Here is a 22408-nt window from a genome sequence, read left to right as displayed (position 1 = left end):
GCCTTCCTTATCACCCTTCTTGGCCAGCTTTAATTCATTAGGCGGTTTTACTGTCCTTATCAGTTCTTTCCAGGTTTTCAAAGATCTCTAATCATCTTGGTTTCCTGTTCAGTAATGTGAGATCTCATGACACCACTTCACAGGTGTTGACTGTGACAACAACAGCTCCATGCCCATGAAAGGATGCCAAGTAACAAGAGTCTTTTCCTTTGCAAGTTGATGCTTGTAGATTTAGAAGGGCTTTTTTTGTAAATTGAAGCAATTAAGAAAACCATGAATTAATACCAGGTGAAAAGCAGTCTCCTGGTCATAGGCCCGATTTAGCTCAAATTGGGGAGCCTAGCTCTCAGGAGTGTCTTACTGCCCTTCTCAGCTCTTTAGTTTGGTGATAATCATAAGAGATCTTCAAATAGTGGGCTTTTTCTATACCAGAAATACCCGAATATCTTAGACTGAGGAGGAGAAATGTCATACAAATCTGTAATTTAAAAAGAATTGTGTTTATCTATAATGATAATACTTAAAAATTTTTTTTAAATGTTTATTTTTGAGAGAGAGAGAGAGAGAGAGAGAGAGAGAGAGCATGAGTGGGGAAGGGGCAAAGAGAGAGGGAGAGACAGAATCTGAAGCAGTCTCCAGGCTCTGAGCTGTCAGTGCAGAGCCCTACATAGGGCTCGAACTTGTGAACTGTGAGATATGATCTGAGCCGAAGTCGGATGCTTAATGGACTGAGCCACCCCTTCGTCCCTATAATGATAATAGTTTTAAATAGATATTCAATCATTAAAGAATTTTACACGTTAAGTTTTTTTTTAATTTTTTTCAACGTTTATTTATTTTTTTGGGGACAGAGAAAGATAGAGCATGAACGGGGGAGGGGCAGAGAGAGAGACGGAGACACAGAATCGGAAACAGCCTCCAGGCTCTGAGCCATCAGCCCAGAGCCTGACGCGGGGCTCGAACTCACGGACCGCGAGATTGTGACCTGGCTGAAGTCAGACGCTTAACTGACTGCGCCACCCAGGCGCCCCACACGTTAAATTTTTGATATGCCTTTCTGACAATCCATAATACAGTGGCAACAAATATTAGTTATTATTCTCACCACCCAATAAGGTTAAGAACTGAGGGTTAGAGGACCTGAAAAAATTAACCTAACTTGAATTAAGTAAGACAGGATCAAATACCTGGTTCAAGGCTTGGCAGTTACCAACACTAAATAAATATGAGTTTTACTTTTTTTTCTTCTAAGATACAGTGGGAAGAACTGAAATTTGAATCTGTCGTGTGACTTCTAACCTTTGTCTTTCCCCCTGTGTTTTTAATATCATCATCTCTATTTTTAAAAAGACAGGTGGCTTCCATCAGACCGTGAGAACCATTAGGGTACCATGTAAAATCAGCTTCCCTTTAATTCCTTTTATGACTCAGCACCTGCCTATGGCTCTAGCTTCTTGGTCAGTATGTTGGTCAGACTCCTCTTTGATCAGTATGTTTCAGTCACACTTGCGTGTTTCAATTACAGTCTCTGGGCATCAGGGCTTTCTTTGTAGCCTCTCTATTTGGAACACTCCCATTCTAGATCTTCAGAATCAGTCATTCAAATCTCAGTTTTAAGACCTTTTCTCAGTGAAGACTTTCTTATTTAAAGTAGCCCCCCCTTCCTTCTCCCAACCAGTTTTTCTCCATCCTTTCACCTAGTTTTAATTTTTCAATAATATTTATTACACTCTTAAATTCCCTTTGTTATTTATAAGTTCATATATTTATTGGCTAGCCCTTTCCACCATACGGATGAAAGAACCCTGAGTGTAATAAGGTCTTATTGTTCATTATTGTATCTCCCAACACCTAGAATGGAATATAGTAGGTACTTAATACGTCTTTGTTGAATTTACGAATGTATTCTAATAATTAAGACCTAAAAAGGCATATACTCCAAACAACAAACACATTTAGGTTCGGTTAGCTGCATAAACAACCAAACTGGAAAAAAAATACATAAATGTTAAAAATCTGCCCCAAGTGAGGAATAGTTTTTGATTGTTTTTCTGGCTTTGTGGGCTATGATAGTGAGTTTTCAATGCTGGAGTTTTCAATGCTGGCTTGTCTTACAAGTCCCACTGATAGATTGCATTGGTGTGGGTTTGCCCCCACTTAGTTATATAGCTTTGTCTGTTCATAGAAATCTCAGAATTTGAATAGGACCAGTCAAGTCTTTAATTGGAGAAGAGAGAACTTCGCAATGTAGGCCGCAACACCTATACTATTAGAACTTCTGGAAAGAAAAAGAAAACATTCTCCAAGCCCAAAGGAGAGAGAAATAGAATATATCTATATTGGAAAGAGTCAAATTTAGACAGTAAAGGGAAGTGTTGAGTCTAAAAGAACATTGGAATCTCAGGAGTATTATAGAATATGCGTTTCTGAAATTATTAAGACTATAAGTATAGAATTCTTTCATCTTTTCATCTTTTTTTCATCTTTTCATATTTCTCCTAAGGAGTAATATGAAGTATTTTTATCATCATCAGTAATACTAATTGATTGCTTGCTGAAGTTGTAATTCAAAGTGCAGGTAGATCAACGGGTTCTAATGTATTAGAGTACGATTTTACATTTGCAGCTCAACTCTAAAAAACTACCACTTGTCAAATTGGTATAATGTGGAGGAGGAATATCCATAACTATCTGCCAAGACTGTTTAAATCCTCCTCCTTTCCCAGTTACATATCTGTGTGAGGATGGATATTTTCATATATTTCAACCAAAATAACAAGTAGCAACAGAGAAATTGATTGCAAAAGGAGATATGAGAGTCTAGCTGTCTTCCATTAAGCTAGACATTAAAAGAGATTTACAGAAATTTAAACAATGCCCCTCTGTCACTAATTTCTTTTGTTTTGGAAAATACAGTTATTTCACATAAAATATGTTGCTTATGTTAGCACATAATGAGTTTATTATTGCTATTTTAAAATGAGTTACCATATCAATATTTAAATTCTTTTCAATTTTAATTTGTAAAATGGTAAATATCAGCAGATTTCACTAGCATAAGCTAAAAGCTCCTTGGGGTTCTTAAAAATTTTTATGAGTGTTCAGGAATTAATGAAACAAAATTATGTGAGAACCCCTGGTTTATTCTATGCTTGGAATTGTCTGCAGGGTTTAAATTTTATGGCTATTTGCTTCATTTTCAGAAATAAAAACCACTGTCACTTCCATAGATTCTTTATTGTGTTATTGTGGTGACATTGAAAAGTTAAGTTTTTTCTTATCCCTTCAAAAATGTTGAAGGCAATAGCGATCTTTAAAGACTTCTCTATGAGTTATGTTATGCTTTTACATTTTCATAGATTCATATGAAATAAAATAATAGGAAGGTTAAAATGAAAGTATAATCACATCTTAAATAATGAAAAAATGTAGAACATGACATAGTCTATACTTGGCATATTGAAGGAGATAATAATTATTTTGTGATTTGTTACCGCCTAGCCTGGTACGCCATCTTGTTTGTACTAAGTAGCAGGTGCTTAATAAATTGTAATTGAAAGAATGAATAAACCTGTATGTAGTGGAGAGCCCTGATGGGGCCATGCCAAGTAGTTCTCTGTATTCCAGGTGGTGTCTATACTGAACAGATGACTGAGTTTTGTTGGATCTGTAGCATAGCAACCACATTCTCATGTTTTCCACCCATATTTTGGTATTCTGTGTATTCTTTAATGTTACTTTCTCTGCACCTTATTTTGGCACTATTTTTGTATGTCCTATAGTCTTGTACATCAGATAATTATAAAGTAATGAGATTACTTTTCGTAATGATTCATAGAACTTCCTAGTTTCATTATTTTATTTTTATAACTAATACTTGGATTAAATTTTATATTTATGAACTCAGCCTAAGAATAGATTTAGAGATATTTTGAGAGGATCTTTGTAAAACTGAGAATATTATTTAACTTGGACTGTGTTTCTTTTTAAGTGCCTGCCATATGTTATGTGAATAGATTCCTTTAGATATAAGTGATATTGATATAATCTGATATCATAGATCTTCACCCAAGCATGAAACAAAATAAAAAATTAATTGGGTGTGTAATTATTAGGTGTTAGCTTTAATCTTCTACTCCAATACAGAAAGCCAAATTATGGCTCAGTGCATTATTTTTTTCTGGGAAAATATGTTTCAAAAACTTTTCTGGTTGTTAACCTTTATAATTACTCTTCTGTAGTTCTGAAGATTGAGAACATTTCTGATTCAAAAGAGGAAATAATAGTGGCTACTGCTGTTTATTGTGAAAAACTGAGTGATGGTGGTTTTTGATGATTACTTCTTGATGTTATGCTTCTCGTATACTGGCCTAAACGTTTGCTCGTATCCTGATTCCAAAGTCAGTTAGTTGAATATTTTAATAGAAAAAATATTTTAACTGTTTATTCTCCATATCTTCATTATTTTCTGGTATTAATAATTCCTTCATCTGGTTCAGTATTTCCCAGGGATTGTGCATGATGACCTTAATAAGAAATGTCTAATGCATATTCCTGGCACCATTACTGATTGAGGACTCCATTTCTGAATCAGAATCTCTGGCAGGGAGATGAGATGGGAATCAAAACCCTGAACTTAAAAAATCTTTTTAAATGGAAAATTTCATACATACATAAAAATAAGAGAAGACAGAATAATGAACCCCAGTGACCCACCACCTAAGCGTCAACATTTATCAGACTTTGGCCAATTTCATCTCCTTGTTTTGGGCTGAAGTCATTTTTAAAGCAAATCTCAGACATTGTGTCATTTCTCTGTAAATTCATAAGTATGAAAAATGGATTTTTACCAAGCATTCGAGGTGATTTTTTTATGGACCTTTGACATTTGAAGCTTCTTCCCTAATTAGAGATTTATAGTTTACTTTATTGAATAAATTGTTAATATGGATAGCCTTTTTCTTTAAAAAAGAAACTGAAAATAGTAGCTGATAGATTTTGATTAGGGCTTTACCAAATGAAAGCATGGTTAAATAGCTTTTCCCTGTGTGATTCCTACAAGTAAAAAGCTCCTTTCTTAGTCCTGGGTGCTGCCTGGTAATGCTCATTGACTTAGTAAGTAAGTAGTTGTAAGGAAATATGTCAGAGTCCCGAGTGCATCTTTGGATCTATTTCATTTTTGTCTCCTGCTAAAAAGGGAAAATTTGAATATTCATATGTTGGGATTAATGGCTTATTAATATAGCTCATTCAAAGTGTTCATTCTGGTTAAAAATTGGGGCAAATGTGTTCCCATTGTGATAGGAATCAAAATGTGTAGGGATTTACTTTTTTCAATATGTAAGCATATATATTTCTTGATAAAATGGGAATGTAGCATTTTTTTTTGGAATTGTGTATGTATCTGTATGTTTGTTAAGGATAAAAAATATAAAAATTTTTTAGTACTTAATATATTCCTGTAGGTACCTTCTAAGACATTTGTTTAATCACCCAGATCCATTAGACATTATGATATTCATTTTCAGAAGAAATCACTGAGACTGAGATGTTTGATAAATGGTAGCATGAAGAGGCTTAGGAATGTTTGACCTTAAAGCCATATACTCTTTTCATCACACATTTATGTACCAGTGGCTGTGATGAAAATGCTGATGTAAATGTCTAGGTGGCAGCTGGGAATTAAATTAGATGTGTATTGAGCACTTGGGTGTCTCTTCTGTTTCCCCTTCTCTCCAGCCTCAGGATTGGAGCACCCCACCTTCAGAGCAGTCAGTTTTTCCATTATGTGGTAGTTGGGCTCCTAAAAATCACTGCAGTATGCCAAACTGGATGAGGAAAACACAGAACTTAAGGAAATGATGGGTTAGGAGAACACTACTCAAAAACTTGGTCAGTGGCATGTAAAAAGAAAGATAGGGAATTGATAAAAAAAAAGTTTCACACAATAAATGTGAAATACTCATATACTACAAGAAATATGGTGTATACCTAGGGAAAAACCCTTGTTTGCTTGAAGAAGCAAGTAGTACACAGTTGCAGGTTGTGTATTCTTGTGAAGTGAGAGGAGGGTTCTCTGACATCCAAGGGAAAGTTGCCACATTAGATGCAGTTAAGTGTGGCTAGCAACACACGTGTTGCACTGAGGCAGCTGATAGATGTTTCAGGGGTGTTTGTGTGTTTCCACATGACTTGTTTCAGGTCAGCGCAGTTTTCTGTATTCACCATGTTTCTTATAGATGAAATCACATAAGCAAATGTGAAGTCCACATAACAGATTATGGATTATTCACATTATGCTCTCTGATAGGTCAGTTGCATTGGAACAGTTTTGTGATTTCAAAACCAGTGTTATAGCATAACTGACCATACTTGATCCTTTTCTTTACATCTATAGTTACTTCTCTTGTCATCTCTTCCAGTCTTTAAGTAGCATTTATATAATGTTATATGTATATACCATTTGTATGTGGCCTTAAATACCATTTATATGTTGCTGCCTCCCAAATTTATAATGTCAATCCTGGCCTCTCCTCAAAATTCCAGACTCATTTTTCTAGCTGCTCACTTGACACATCTCTTGGATATGTAGACATTTCAAACTGAGCTTATTTAACAGTCAACTCTTGGACCTTTACTGTAAAGCTTGTAACTAACTGTTGGAGGTAGAAAAATCAAGCCTGCTTTACACAAGCCTGACGTGTCTTGATGTATTGGTGCTTGCTGAAAGTGGGCTACCAGCACTCTGTTGCTCCATTCGGGAGTGGCTCTCACGGATGAGGACAGAGCAGTAAACAGGCAGCCCACTTAGCTAGTCATTTTATGTGGAGGGAGAAATGGTCTGAAGGTATGAAGTACATGTTTGAGCACTGCTAATGACACAGTGGTCTGGCAGGGACTTAAATTTATCAAGACTAGAGACAAGAAAATTTGGGGAAGAGTCATGTTAATAGATAAAAGGATATGGGCACTAAGTGTAAGGGGACATTTCCCAAAACACTCTCAACAACTGGAAAATTAGGATGAGGCATCCACTGGATGTCAACTAGACTCTTCACTGCCAGCACAGTGCCATTAACAGTAATGGCAGGAATCGAGGCTATGCATGTGCCTAACAACATGAGCTCTCTCTTATTTTTTTTTAAGTTTATTTATTTATTTTGAGAGAGAGAGAGACAGACAATCCCAAGCAGGCTCCATGCTGTCAGTTCAGAGCCTGGTGTGGGGCCCGATCCCACCAACCAGGACTTGATCCAATGAACCAGGACCCAATCCCACGAACCATGAGATCATGACTTGAGCTGAAATCAAGAGTAGATGCTTAACCAACTGAGCCATCCCATTATGAGCTCCCTCTTAACAAGATGGATCTAGAAACTCTTGCTGCTGAATGCCCAAATAGCAAGCAGCAAAGACCAAAGGTAGTTGCTTTCCAATAAGCTCTTTAGTGGTAGCTTGATCCCAATCTGGCTGTTTTACTCCAGAGTGAGTAATTACTGGAATTAATACTTACCTTAGCTAATGAGTTGTTGTTGTTATTATTATTATTATTATTATTATTATTATATTGGAATTAATGTTGGAGTTATATTATTATTATATTGGAATTATTATTGGAATTAATACTTACCTAATGAGTTTATGTTCTTAGTAGATCTACCAGACCATCCTCTGAAGGCTGAAAAAATGCCTGCTGTGTCCACTGGGAAGCCTGCCTCAGAGGGATTTGTTTTATGTGAAGGAGGTGTAACAGTGGGCACACAGTCCTAGGATTCCCTGCCCTTACTATAAACCACATCACCTGAATCCGCTGGCTTACTACAATAATGGGATGGCCTGATAAAGACTCAGCTAAGGTGCCATCTCAAGGACCACATCTTGTAGGGTGGGGGTGCTCTAGTATGTATCCAGTGGCTGATAACTGGTCAGTGTCCACAGTACCTAGGCTACATGGGCTCAGGAGACGAGAGGTAGAAAGTAAGAGTGGCCCTGTCTCCATCACTCCCAGTCACCAATTGCTAGAATTTGTGTTTCTCATTCTCATGCTTCAGGTTCTGCTGGATTATAAGTTCTGGCTCTGTCTGGGTGAGGGGCTGTCCACCAGGAGTCGCACTGGAGGCTCTGCTGAACAATACCTGTAGTTTTGGGCTTCTCATTCCAGGGGCCCTACAGGCAAATAAAAGAATTATAGTATTGTCCCAGAAATACTTAGTCTTGTTTACTATGAGGCACTAGGGTTGCTGTTACCCTTTGAAGTAGAGGTATTGATGGTTGGTGAAACTCAGGATTTCTTGGTGCTTCCACGCTCATTGATAACTATGTTGACTATTGCCTTTTTGTGAATACATTTTAAATCTTTTCTTTCCAGCCCCAGTGTTGGCACCAAAACGACTCTATCTTATGCTGACAGAGGTGATCATGATTGACATGAAAAAGAGTGACATCATCTAAATTAGAACTTGTATTTTGAGTTCTATTCCTTTAGTTTTGGTTCTTTTTTCTATGAATTGTATATATGCTTGCTAACATAAAAATAAAATTGAATTAAAAGACTGAGAATTTAAGAGCATCAAGACTTTATTCTAAAAGATCTAACTTCATGTAATTTTTAAGCATTTATCTTAAGTGTTTAGATAAAAATATTTTCCATGTGAAAAATACATACAGACATGTGTATACATGTATATATGTATACATATGTATACATATGTATATATGACTATCAAAAAGTATTGAGCATAATAGAAAATGCCCTCCTTGACCTGACATTTGTCTCCCCATTTGTTTCTCAAGGCTCTCGCCACTTGTCACTTTGTGCTGTCCTCAGAATGATTTCATAAAATCCACTCTATTACTTTTTATGTCCATGCCTAGAATGTTCTCCCTCATGTCGTTTTCTACCCTCTACCCCACACTTCTATTCCCCATTTGGCTTGTCTGTGTTCAACTTCTAAAACTTTGGGTTTGTCTTCCTTTTTAGATTTATCCGAGACTGTCGGATAAATTTTTTTTTAATAGATGTTTTGTACCATAGCATGCAGAAAAGTGGCTGGCATATATGAAGTATTAATGAATGAATTACATGTACCGTTAACTGATTATAATTGTTGTAATTTTCATATTTTGCATTTTTGTATTTTTATAAAATCTCTAAAAGTGTGAGACAAAAATACATGGTTTTGAGTATTTCTTAGCAGTCATAACTATGTCTGGAGGAATGGAGAAGCTTCCTCAGAGTGTTAGAAAGTTACAGAATTAAGTTTATGGTAATTACATGAAAGCATTATAATTTTATCACTGACTTAAATCGGTCTGTTTTTATAAATAATTTATGCTCAATTTCAGATTGCAGAGGAGGGATCCACCATTTCATGTGTGGTGGAACGAACCAGAGGAGCTCTGGATTATGTGCATGTTTTTTATACCATCTCACAGATCGAATCTGAAGGCATTAATTACCTTGTTGATGATTTTGCTAATGCCAGTGGAACTATCACGTTCCTTCCTTGGCAGAGATCTGAGGTAAACCCTACCTTGTTTCCTTGAAAGTCTCCTGGAAAGCTTTTCCTGTTTGTTCTGTAATTTATTTGCAACTTCTTGCTGTTTAAGTGATGTAAAGTATTCAAGTAATTAGGTAAATATCATCGTCTAAAATTTTTTTTATTTATTTATGCAAAATAAAAACTAAAGGTTTTGAGTGATTATAGTATTAATATAGTTTTATAGTTTTATATCTTCTTTAATTCCTGTATAATAAAAATGGTATAACTTGAAGGTTTGTCATTGTGGGTTTTGTTGTTGTTGTTGTTGTTGTTGTTATTACTACTGATACAATGGGAAACTGCAGAGATCTTAATGGTACTCTTCTAATCAGCCAATGAGGAATTCTTATAACTATAATCTCACTTTGTTTTTAAACATGGAAAAAATGAGGTTGTTTTTCTTTGTTTTGAAAGTACAAGTGATCTCAAGTTTTATCAAAACTTTCCATGAACTATCATCTCATTTCTGAATAGGTGCTCCAGAAATAAATGGCACTTCTTGTAAGTGACATCGAGGTGAGACTGTGTCCTCTACCAGAAATAAAAAAAAATTTTTTTTAATGTTTATGTATTTTTGAGAGAGAGAGGTAGAGCACAAGTGGGTGAGGGGCAGAGAGAGAAGGAGACACAGAATCTGAAACAGGCTCCAGGCTCTGAGCTGTCAGCACAGAGCCCAACGCTGGGCTCGAACTCACGAGCTGTGAGATCATGACCTGAGCCGAAGTTGGATGCCCAACTGACTGAGCCACCAAGGCACCCCCTCTATCAGAATTTTTTAAAACATTCTTCTAGTCTACCATATTAGAATATTCACATCAGTATAATTTTTCATTAAAAATGTAGGTAGCTTATATGTGATTAGTGACACATAGTAAAATAACTTAAGGCTTGCAAATATAATCTTTGAGGAAATATCTAAGGGATTTAGGAGTTAATTGGTTGGAAAAGATAAAATTGAGGGAAGACAAAATATGCTTAAGATTTAAAGAGTTAACACTAAAGAATGATCAAATCTCTATAATTTGGGGAAGAAGGAGATTAAATAGTTTATAACAAAAATTCTTCAATAACAGGCTGCAGATAGATCCATGGTAAATATTTTGCTGATTTTTTGGTAAAGTGAGGAAAATTATGAAAATTAAGCAGCTTTTCATAAGGCTAACAATGCTATTTAAAGAACTGTATTTTAATCTGATGTTGTCTTTTTCACTACTTTTCTGGATTTAAAGTATTCTTTTTTTTTTTACTCAAGTAATAATGGTGGCATTATAGTAGTCACTTTTTTATGTTTCTACTTGGAAAACAGAGTTGATCCCCCAGATTTTCCTTGGGAAATTTACCAACTATGAAGTGAAAATATAACCAGAAACCATTGTTTTATAAACACATTTTGGAAGAGATAAGAGTCAATCAGATTTTGGAAAATAACCTCTTGCGAAGTTATATTTAAAATATTTTCTTCTATAATTTTTAGTTTCTTCAAGCAATAAGTGATCTTTTTTGCAAAATAGTAACATTGACTAGTGGGGTTGGTTTACAATACCATGTCTGCTAGATCTACACCAACCACTTAGTCTTACAAAGCCAGTGATAGGTAACTATGAGGTCACTAATGCTCCATAATTGTGCTTTCTAGCACAAACAGTAGTAAGGTAGCCTCAACTTTGCTGCTGCCTTCCAACTATCTTGGGAGTCAGCTAACTAAATATACACATCTAATCACATCTAAAAACCTAGCTGCGAGGGAGTTAGGAAAGTGTGTGTGTGTGTGTGTGTGTGTGTGTGTGTGTGTGTGTGTATTTCCCTAAAGTACAGGAAAGTATACTGGAAATGTGTTTTTCAGTATTTTTTTTAATGGGCTGTTAGTTGTGAAATAAATTAAACAACTTATGATGAAGAGTTTAAAAATAGAATGGGGATGCCTGGGTGACTCAGTCAGTTGACGGACTTCAGCTCAGGTCATGATCTCACGGTTTGTGAGTTTGAGCCTTGCATCAGGCTTGCTCCTGTCAGTGCAGAGCCCGTTTCGGATCTTCTGTCCCCACTCTCTCTCTGCCCCTCCCCTGTTTTCCCTCTCTCTCAAAATAAAGAAATAATAGTTAAAAAAATAAAAATAGAATAGAAAATAGCAGAGTGTATAACATATAGTAAATAAAGTAAACGTAAATATTATTTTTGTTTACTGTGTTACCATGTAAAAATACATTTATTTATACCTTGATAGGGCCTTCAGTTTCAAACCCTTCATTTCACTAAAATGAATGACTACTTTGGTGTGCTTTAACCCTTTAAAAATATTTGCTGCTTAATTTTGCATGTACATCGTGATGTTTTGGTGTTACTTTTTATAGCAACATTTGTTAGCTTGCTTTGTAGGGGCAAGATATCTGAAATCTTCAGACTGCATATTGTTACTTTTAGTGTAGGAACAACGACATGATTTGGGTAGTAGGTATCATTTTTGCCCTTCCCCTTGAGTATTTTGGATGTGGCATATGTTAATTTCTTATTTAAAATTTTGATTAAAATGAACATTAAAACCAAATTCAGACCTACTAAATCAAACTCTTAAGAAAAACTACATTAAAAAAAAGTCCTCCAAAAGGTTTTAGCCCAAAGATTAGTACTTTGGAGATTGCATTTGGAGTGAGAGTGCATTGTCAGAATGTTGTCACCCTTCTTTCTGGGAGAAACCAGGAAGGCCTCTTCATTCCTTTCTGTTCTCCACTTGCTATGCTAAGTGAGTCATCAGGGTCTGGGTCTTCTATCTCTAGAACAAATCTCAAATCCATCTGTTTTTCTTCATTTCCACTGTCACTGCATTATTCAGAATCTCATTCTTTCTCGTCATTCACCTCCTGTCTCAGCCCCTAGCATCCTTTCTTGCCCTGTCCACTCTGTTTATACTCTGCCCTGGTACTGAGTCTAAAACAAAATTCTCATTTTGTCCGTTTCCTGCTTATGATTCTTCCGTTCTCTCCACTGCCTGTGGAATGAAGTCCAATTTTTTTTTGGCATTTGAAAATTTATTGCTGTCATGTTTTCACCATCAAAACTTATGATCTTGGTCTTTCTTTCTTCTCTTTGTGTAAGGCCAATAGAGAGACACTGGCTACTTCACCAATCTTAAAACAAACTCCAGGAATGTTACCAACAGCATGACCTTTGTGACCAAATCCAACAACCAGAACTTCATCATTTTCCTGGAACAGAATCAACAGTTTACTTCTGGTGTCAGCAACTATCACTAAAAATACCCGTTCATTACATAAAAAACTGGGAGAAACTATGTTAAGAACAGAAACTACAATAGACTAAAACTCTTACCTCAGTAAAATTCAACCATCTTTGGATACAAAGGCTGTGATTTTTTTTTTTTTTTTTGCCGTGCTTGATCAGCTACACCCTGACATACTTCCTGATGGCAGAATTTGGCTGTTTGGCTCCGACCCCTGTTTTCCAGCATAACTCCCTTTGCATGGGTCGTGTCTTCAAAAGTATTGGCCTTCAGGGCTGTGCCCAACTGGGCTTTCTTGTACTGATTATGGCACTTCCATCTTGCCCATCCTGCTGGTGCTGTGGGCCTGAGAGTCAAAATTTTTTTTTAGTGTTAGCATAAAAGGTCCCTTTGAACTGAGCTAATTATCTGTCTAGCCTTATCTCCCACACCAATGATGGTGGTCTAATTTCAGTTTCCCTGTATACCTTATTCTTTCACACTGGGTTCCTCTACAAGTGCTGTTTCTTTTACTCAGAATGTCCTTCCCGTTATTATTTACAACCACAACTAACACATTAAGACACTTAAAACGTGTCTGTTGTAAAATCGTTAGTAGGTAAAGTTGGTTGTTCTTTTTATGTGTACTTTGTGCATAACCCTATTATGACATTTTACATTGCATTTGATCAATTAATATCTTGTTACATTTTTAATATATGGAATATATTAATTAAATACTATAATAACTATATTTAATGATTCAAAACCAGACCAGTAACCTACTAACTAGCAGTTTACATTGTTTTAAATGTTTTCCTCGTCATCTCTTTCCTACAATAGCCCATGAGCCTCTTTGGGATTGGGGCATTTTCCAATCTTGGCACATTGTGGGTGTCACGGCATGCTTATTCAGTTAATAAAGGGAGGGGAATTGTTTTTTCACTTCAGATTTTGACTTAAATTTTGTAGAGCTTGGCTGAGTTATTGCTACTTTTTTGGAAAGATTACTTACACCAGATTTTCAAAGTCCGTTTTGAATCTCTTTTTAAAAATGCTACTACTAAGAATGTCAGGTGTTCCTTAGGCAGGAACTAGACATGTATATGTTGTCCGTTCAACTGCCCCCTGCACATCCCATCAGATAACATGCAGTTCCTTATTTATGAACTTTGTACCCTGAGGTTGGTCATACCACTGTCATTGGTACAAGCAATATATGATATTGCATTGATACATTAATATGTCATGTATGGTATGATGCTAATACATCAATATGGTATTTTCATTTTATTTATTTTATTTTACTTATTTTTTATTTGAGGGAATGTGAGCAGGAAAGGGGCAGAATGAGAGAGAGAATCCCAAGCAGGCTCCACACTCAGTGCAGAGCCCAACGTGGGGCATGATCCTCTGACCCTGGGGTCACAACCTGAGCTGAAATCAAGAGTTGGTTACTCAACTAAGCCACCCAGGTGCCCCTCAATATGATATTTTTAGACAGAAAGTGTTCATACTCGGCACCCATTATTGTTTAAGAATTCATTTCTCTGGTCCTTCTCTGTCTGTGTTTTAATGTTTAATAAATAGATCATGTTAGGTGTTGTCAGTACAGAGCCTGCTTGGGATTCTCTGTCTCCCTCTCTCTCTGCCCCTTCCCTGGTCACCTGTGCATGCATGCTTGCATTCTCTGTCTCTCTCTCCCTCAAAAGTAAATAAACATTTTTAAAAAAGGAAGTGGATCATGTTAAATAGAAACTTCAATTAAATATAATTTAATTGGCTATTTTATTTTCTTCTGGTAAGTGGTAAGTAATTTCTGTATGCCTCATTGCTTCATGCCTCTGGATTTTTACATTTATAGGTTCTGAATATATATGTTCTTGATGATGATATTCCTGAGCTTAATGAGTATTTCCGTGTGACGCTGGTTTCTGCAATTCCTGGAGATGGGAAGCTGGGATCCATCCCCACCAGTGGTGCAAGCATAGACCCTGAAAAGGAAACAACAGATGTCACCATCAAAGCTAGTGATCACCCATATGGTAACCAAGCCCTCCTGGAAGAAGAATGCTCTCTTCTCTGGGTATATTTGGTCTAGTTAAGAACTTCTGAAGGGATATTTTGCAAATGATTGCAATTGAACTTCTTTGGGTCCTCTAACTTGTGGGCTCTTGAAATTCTAAGCTTCCATTTTGAGGGACATTGTTTATAAAAGAAAATACAAAGATCAATTTCTGAAGTTTACAAATATATTTTGAAAGGTATATACAGGATTATTTAAAACAAAAAAAGTACTTTCATTCATGGCTTTCAAAATTTTTTTATTTAAAAAATTATCTTCTAGTGATATGTTAACAACTAATTAATTGAAATACTTTGTAATTTATATTTTACTGGCTTAAAGAAGTGAAGTTATCACTGTCTGTTTATATAATTTCTTTTTGTGCTGCAAAGTGATAATTTTCTTAATTGTGGAGTTATCACAGATATCTGTCCTAACAAATTGAGACTGTTATTCTATATTGAAAATTAATAGTTTTGGGGGGGGGGGGAATAAAGCAAGAAAAACTAGTAAGAGTTCTGTGTAGGGAACCTGAGAGGCTCTTGAACTCTGATTTTACAGTTAAATTTTTCTTTTTTTTTTTATTTATTTTTTATTTAAAAAAAATTTTTTTTTCAACGTTTATTTATTTTTGTGAAAGAGAGAGACAGAGCATGAACGGGGGAGGGGCAGAGAGAGGGAGACACAGAATCAGAAACAGGCTCCAGGCTCTGAGCCATCACCCCAGAGCCTGACGCGGGGCTCGAACTCCCGGACCGCGAGATCGTGCCCTGGCTGAAGTCGGACACCCAACCGACTGCGCCACCCAGGCGCCCCATACAGTTAAATTTTTCTTAAATGGGTTGCAAATCCTTTAGGGAGGCATTTATTATGTTCTGCTCTAAGTTTAAGAATGAATTCTAGAGACTCAAATATGAGATTCTTTGGGTAGAGACAAAGAAAATTTTAACTTATATTAAAAACTTAACACATTCTGTGTCAAAAGCATGTTAATCAAATCTTCACTGAAGTCTTTCTAAATGAAAGCTCTCCGAATTTTATTCTGGTGGCCAAAATAATTGTGCAAGATTGTTTCAGATGAATTCTGAAGATGTTTCAGAAGAAATTCTTCCACAGATCACTGGGGTCAGAATGGCTCTCTGTGTCTTGCAGGCTTGCTGCAGTTCTCCACAGGGCTGCCCCCTGAGCCTGAGGACGCGATGACCCTGCCTGCAAGCAGCATGCCTCATGTCACCGTGCAGGAGGAAGATGGAGAAGTGAGACTATTGGTCGTCCGGGCACAAGGACTCCTGGGGAGGGTTCTGGCGGAATTTAGGACGGTGTCACTGACAGCATTTAGTCCTGAGGACTACCAGGTAAATCACTTAATCCTTTGGAAGCCATATTTATCAAAGAGACTCAGTCCTTCCCTTTTGGGAGTGGAAGAGACTTGCACTGGTCCCCTGTTATACTCAACCAGCAAAATAAGCGCTGATGGATTGCTCTCTAGCCTGTTGATTTCTACAAATTCAAGTACTTCAGTCCTTTAACGCCTGACACTTAAGTAGCTCTCAGACTCATAATTTCTCTTGTGTCTTATATTTGTCATAGTGTTCACTTATATTACTTATTTAATGTCACAGATTTTGATATATAGGGTATATATTTAAAATTCTATTTCTTAAACGTTTTATTTTTTTAATATTTTAAAAAGTTTATATTTTTGAGAGAGGGAGAGAGAGAGAGAGAGAGCGAGCAAGCACCAGTGGAGGAGGGGCAGAGAGAAAGGGAGACACAGAATCTGAAGCAGGCCCCAGTCTCCGAGCTGTCAGCACAGAGCCTGATGCGGGGCTCGAACTCAAGAATTGCGAGATCATGACCTGAGCTGAAGTTGGATACTCACTTGACTGAGCCATGCAGGCACCCCTCTTTCTTCAACATTTAAAAATTTTTTAATGTTTATTTATTTTTGATAGAGAGAGCGAGTGCATGAGCAGGGGAGGAACAGAGAGAGAAGGAGACACAGAATCTGAAGCAGGCTCCAGGATCTGAGCTGTCAGCACAGAACCTGACTTGAGGCTTGGACTCACAAACTGTGAGATCATGACCTGAGCTGAAGTCAGACACTCAACTGACTTAGCCACCCAGGTGTCCCTTAAACATTTTAAACCCTCTTGTATGCTTCCATCAAACAGGTCCAAAATTGTAAAGAAATTGTATATCCATGTCATCTCCATTTGAATTATATTTTTCTCCAAGTGAGAAGTAGTGTGGCACTGGCAAACAGAAGCTTGGGATTTTGAGCTGGACCAGACTGGGTTTCAACTGGTCTTCTAAATGTGTGACCTTGGGAGCCTCAAATCTTCCTAACCTTAGTGTCCTTATCATTAAGAGGAGACCATGTCTACTGGGCAGAATTGCTCTGAGGATGGATGGCAGCATTTTAAGTGTCATGTACTATACATGGCACATACACAGTGACATTGTTACCGCTCCCTATTCTTATTATCACCAGTAATTGTTCATATTAAGCAAATGCTCATGATTTCTTCTTGGCTGTACTTCTCAGGATGTATTTTCTATCCTTCAACATCTTTATTTTCCCAAAGAGTCCTCTTTTTAAAATTTAATATTAGGGGCGTCTGGGTGGCTCAGTCGGTTAAGCGGCCGACTTCGGCTCAGGTCATGATCTCGCGGTCCGTGAGTTCGAGTCCCGCGTCAGGCTCTGTGCTGACAGCTCAGAGCCTGGAGCCTGCTTCAGATTCTGTGTCTCCCTCTCTTTGACCCTCCCCCATTCATGCTTTTTCTGTCTCAAAAATAAATAAACGTTAAAAAAATTTAAAATTTAATATTAGTTTCCCTCCTTCTTCCTAATAAGACCTGCGCAATAGTTTGGAGTTCAGTAATTTGTATATAGTTTTCTGTTCAAACCTCAGAAACCTTGCCTAATTGAATTCAATTAATTTTGGCTGTAGTCCAGTGGGCAAAGTTTTCTCAGATTTCTTCTTTCTTAGACTCTTTTTCCTGGGCAAGTTCTATTTCTCTTGCCTTGACATTTATTGTATCTTTAATTAATTTGATATATAACATATTCCACAAGACATTACAGCTTAGCTTAATATTCTCTGCATTCTCTTAAAGAAATACTTTAGTCCTTATATTGGTGGTCTCCAATTTCCAGTTATTCTGGAAATCCCCAATCTCCGTTTGGATTATCATTTTCTTTAATAACCAAAACAAAATCAAGCAAAACCTATGCCCCTATATTTCATGACAGTCAGAAAACTACTACCCTTGAAGACATTTCTGATGATTTTTAGGGTACTTGGATATCCTGTTTGTCACTGGTTTTCACTTTGAACTGTAATCTTTGCTTTTCCCTGAAAACCTGATAACTTCTTCACTTCTCTATGATGGGTTAGCTCTTTCTGGTCTGCATTAGCATATAAAAGCAAGACTTTTTAGGCTGTGTGTGTGAGTATGCAAGTGTCGGGGGAAGGAGGGAAAGTGCCAGGAGGGATCCTCTACTGAAGAGGAGACAATTGCATATCAGATATCACTGTTCTGAAGCTTATTCTCATATCCTGAGGTACACGTGGTCCCCACCATCCAGGTGCTTACTCCCAGCTCTTGAGAATGATATTAAATAGCTAATTAATGACTGAATCACAGTTACAGAAATGTTCAAGGTTGGTACTATGGGAGAGAAGTGGATATTGACATAGGGTAGTGGAGGTGGCCTTTTTTTTGGGGAAGTGATACTTATGCTGAGTTCTGAAGTTTAAAGAGGAGAAAACTAGCAAACTGGATGAAGCGGGAGGGAAGAACTACTTGAGATCTCATGGTAAAATGGCATGAGTAAAATGGTTAAATGGTCCTAATGAGGAGCAGAAAGAAGACCAGTGTTTCTGGAATGTGGACAGATAGGTGTCATGATAAAAGATAAGGTAAACAAGGGCCTGAATCTTCCTAGGCCTTAGATCTTATGCTATATTTGTGCCTTATATTTTAATAGCAAGGAGAAGTAATTGAAAGGTGTTATATATTTATGAAAGATTATGAAACTGAACTGGGGAGAATGGATTGGAAGATATAGGCACTGGATGCAGAAAGGCCAGTAAGGAGTCCATTTTCTAGAACAAGGCAAAAGGTGTTAGTATTTTGGACTAGGTAGATCATGGTGTAGATGTAAAGAAGTAGGTGGGCTCAAGAAGTGTGTCAGAGTTGAAATGGCAGGACGTGAAGGTTGTTTATTGTAAAGGATAAAAAGAAGAAGGTGTCAAAAGTGACCCCCTAGTTCCGGGCATGAACAACTTGCTGCTATATAATTTAGTACTGTGGAGAGGATTGGATAAGGCATAGATTTTTTAAGGGAAAATTGTGACTTAAAAATTCTGACAGAAATTATAAGAAAACTTTGAAGTAGGCATTAAGATTTAAGTTTAGATATAGGGGTTGGAGAGAGGAATTTAAGAGTTGGGAGCATATAAATAATATTAAGAGCCTAAGCCTATGGTATCCTTGTCTAGAGAGAGTCTAACAAACAGCAGTTTTTAGAGGTCATAAGGAGAGTGTTAAAATCAGTAACGAATACTAAAAAGGATGAGTTAGAAAGGTAAGGAAAAATGGCGAGTGTGATATGTAATACCAGAGAAGAACATATTTCTGGAGAGTTAATGGCTAATTGTGTAGGATATTACAAAGGTCAAGTTAAGATGGTTTCCTTAGACAGTCAAATATTATCTCTGTTGTTAACACTTGTAGAATTACTCTATTGATGATTACCCTCTAGGCAAAGTTAATTACTTACTTCTTGAGCAAACTATATGTATTTTACAGCTGTTGTTATTCTATTTGAATTATTATATTACACAGTTAACATTCCTGATAGAATCTTTTCCATCTCGCTAGAGATTTGTCTTGGTTATTTTTGAATTCCACGCATTTAAAATGCTGCCATTGTACATGCTGTGCATTTGGTAAATATTTTTAAAAAGTAAAATGGGGCGCCTGGGTGGCGCAGTCCGTTAAGCGTCCGACTTCAGCCAGGTCACGATCTCGCGGTCCGTGAGTTCGAGCCCCGCGTCAGGCTCTGGGCTGATGGCTCAGAGCCTGGAGCCTGTTTCTGATTCTGTGTCTCCCTCTCTCTCTGCCCCTCCCCCGTTCATGCTCTGTTTCTCTCTGTCCCAAAAGTAAAAATAAAAAAACGTTGGAAAAAAAATATTTTTAAAAAGTAAATAAATGAATAAGGAAATTGGTACTTGGGTTTCTTAATTTAGCTTTAAGGCCATTAATAGCTCCTGAGAATGTAATATAGTTTGTCCATGCAAACTAACACTAGAAAAATTTGAACAACTTTAAGGTGTATTCTCATGTCTTGAGGGGACAGTGTTTTTTTTTAAGAGATAATGAAGATGGGAGTAAAAAAGGACCGTAAGACTTTGAATTTAAATAACTTTTTGTTTTTCCTGTAGTATGTGAATTTTTGTGATGGGAGATCTATCTGTATGATGAATTGCAGTTGCAAGTACAATCAAGAAAATGTTAATGCCCAATAGACTGATATTTATTGTTTGGAGAAATTCTCAGAATGAAAACACCAAAATGCTGTTGTTAGGCACTGAGTAATTACATTACTCAATGATATAATTTGAATAGGTCTAAATATACTTGTCAAGAGACATGTGCATTGAATTAATTTAGGAATTTGTGGTTTTCACATATTCAGATATCTCATTTGCCTTGACTATCTTTTTGATGAATAGCTAAACAAGAGAAATAAAAATCTGTCTGCTTTATTTAGTTGTGGAGAATATTTGTTTAGAATTTGTATTGAACACTGTCCATATCCACCTAAGGATTTTGAGGTTTATATTCTTATTATGTTATTGTTTCAGTATTTACAACAATGTGGGACATAGTAGATACTCATTGTGCACATTAATATTCAGAATAATTATAATCTAATGGATAAATGTTTTGTTTGTATTTCAGAGTGTTTCTGGTACCTTAGAATTTCAACCAGGAGAAAGATACAAATACATTTCTGTTAACATCACTGATAATTCTGTCCCTGAATTGGAAAAATCTTTTAAAGTTGAGTTATTGAACTTGGAGGGAGGAGGTAAGCTGGTGACTCAAAAGTGTCATATATTTGCTTGTCCATTCACCTTGATGATAGTAGATTCTATTAAGGAAATGCAATCCTTTGAATCAATGTAACATTTTTTTTTAAATGAGTGAATTATTAGTTTTTGGAAAGAGCACCCTGAAGATTAATAATTACTAATATACTAATAATTGTATGGTAGGCAGTTTCTGATGGAGAGTCCCTTTCTTTTATTGGTAAAAAGAAAATTTCCATCTTTCCACATAAAGTTAGAATATTGGTTTTAGAAATCAATATTCAACTCATAGTTTTATTTACAAAGACTCTTGCTGTGAGGTTGGTTAATTCTGAGTTAATATTTCTAACGTTTATTATAAGGACACCATCTGTTTGTATTGTTTTTTCCCCTTTTATTACCCATTGGTCTTTTCCTAAAGTAGATGTGCTTTTAGCATGAAGTAGTATAATTGTTCTCATTTACCAAATCATAGTTGTCATTTGTAGTAGGTGCCCCTAAAATCACATCTTTCCTTTCTCCCAGTTTTGGATTTTCTAGTAGCTCCTTCAGAGCTATTTCCACATGTAGTCCAGGTAAAAACTAGTCCTTTCAGTTAATTTATTATGAGGTGATTATCAATAAAACAGGTCAGCAGTACTTTATCTTCAATTATGATATTCAAAATCTTCAATTTTCATAGATTTTTGGAGTCAGAATTCATTTTGTGGCAAAACCCATCTGCACTGGAGAGAGGCTATTTATAGTCTTTATCCCATTTGGATGAACTATTTATATAGATTTCTTTGCAGAAGTGTTAATGTATTTGATATTCAGGTACTGCTTGGGGTGTTATAGAATATATATGATGAGCATCATATTCCCTTTATAAATGTAAGAAATTGAGAGTTGGTATGGAATCAGCAGGACATTTTCTTCCATTACAAAACATTGTATTATCATCTTGTTATTATCTTCATGTTTTAGTGAAGAAAGTTACAATACTGTATAAGCCATCCAAAGGGAGAGATTGAGTAAAATAGAAATATTAAAATTGTCTTTTACTGTGTAATGAGACTTTGGAGTAAGTATGCAGAATTTCCCCACATTTCCTTTCCCTGTGTTCACAAAGCCCAGGGTGAAAGCAAAGGAGGCCAAACCAGGAAAGGGACTAAATAGTGCCACAGGTTGGTTGACTGCATAGAACAGTATAAATATGCTGAATGGCCTTTTTTGGAGAGCAACATGTAAAAATGCCAGCCTTGTTTGTCCTCCAGAGACAATTACTCGCATGTCTGAATCATTATTTTCATGACAGAACTTCATTAATTAGAGGTCACTATAAAACAGGTGAAAAGTTGTTCTTTGTATCACTTGTAGCTAATAGTACGTATTTAATAGAGAAAATGTTAGTGATCATTATTGATTAATAAGTAATATTAAATATCTTCAGAAGTAATATTTGTCACCATAGTGATTTTATGTAGAAACTTCTCCCCAT

At 36.4% G+C, this 22408-nt stretch overlaps 1 protein-coding gene across 8 annotated transcripts in view; it reads left to right on the top strand.

Moving 5' to 3' along the window:
• The window catches only part of ADGRV1 (adhesion G protein-coupled receptor V1), a 607523-nt gene that overhangs the window by 110705 nt on the left and 474410 nt on the right, over window positions 1-22408 (top strand). For all 8 annotated transcript variants that reach the window (XM_040448735.1, XM_040448763.1, XM_040448752.1 and 5 more), the window contains 4 exons: window positions 9346-9522; window positions 14624-14804; window positions 15977-16179; window positions 20798-20927. In XM_040448735.1, coding sequence (XP_040304669.1) covers window positions 9346-9522; window positions 14624-14804; window positions 15977-16179; window positions 20798-20927 — 691 coding nt within the window. The remainder of the gene's footprint in view (window positions 1-9345; window positions 9523-14623; window positions 14805-15976; window positions 16180-20797; window positions 20928-22408) is intronic.

The sequence above is a fragment of the Herpailurus yagouaroundi genome, unplaced genomic scaffold (genome assembly GCF_014898765.1).
Source record: "Herpailurus yagouaroundi ecotype Mexico unplaced genomic scaffold, PumYag 29, whole genome shotgun sequence".
In the NCBI taxonomy this organism is placed as follows: Eukaryota; Metazoa; Chordata; class Mammalia; order Carnivora; family Felidae; genus Herpailurus; species Herpailurus yagouaroundi.
The sequence above is the reverse complement of the archived record's forward strand: the minus strand, read 5'-3'. Positions and strand labels throughout refer to the sequence as shown.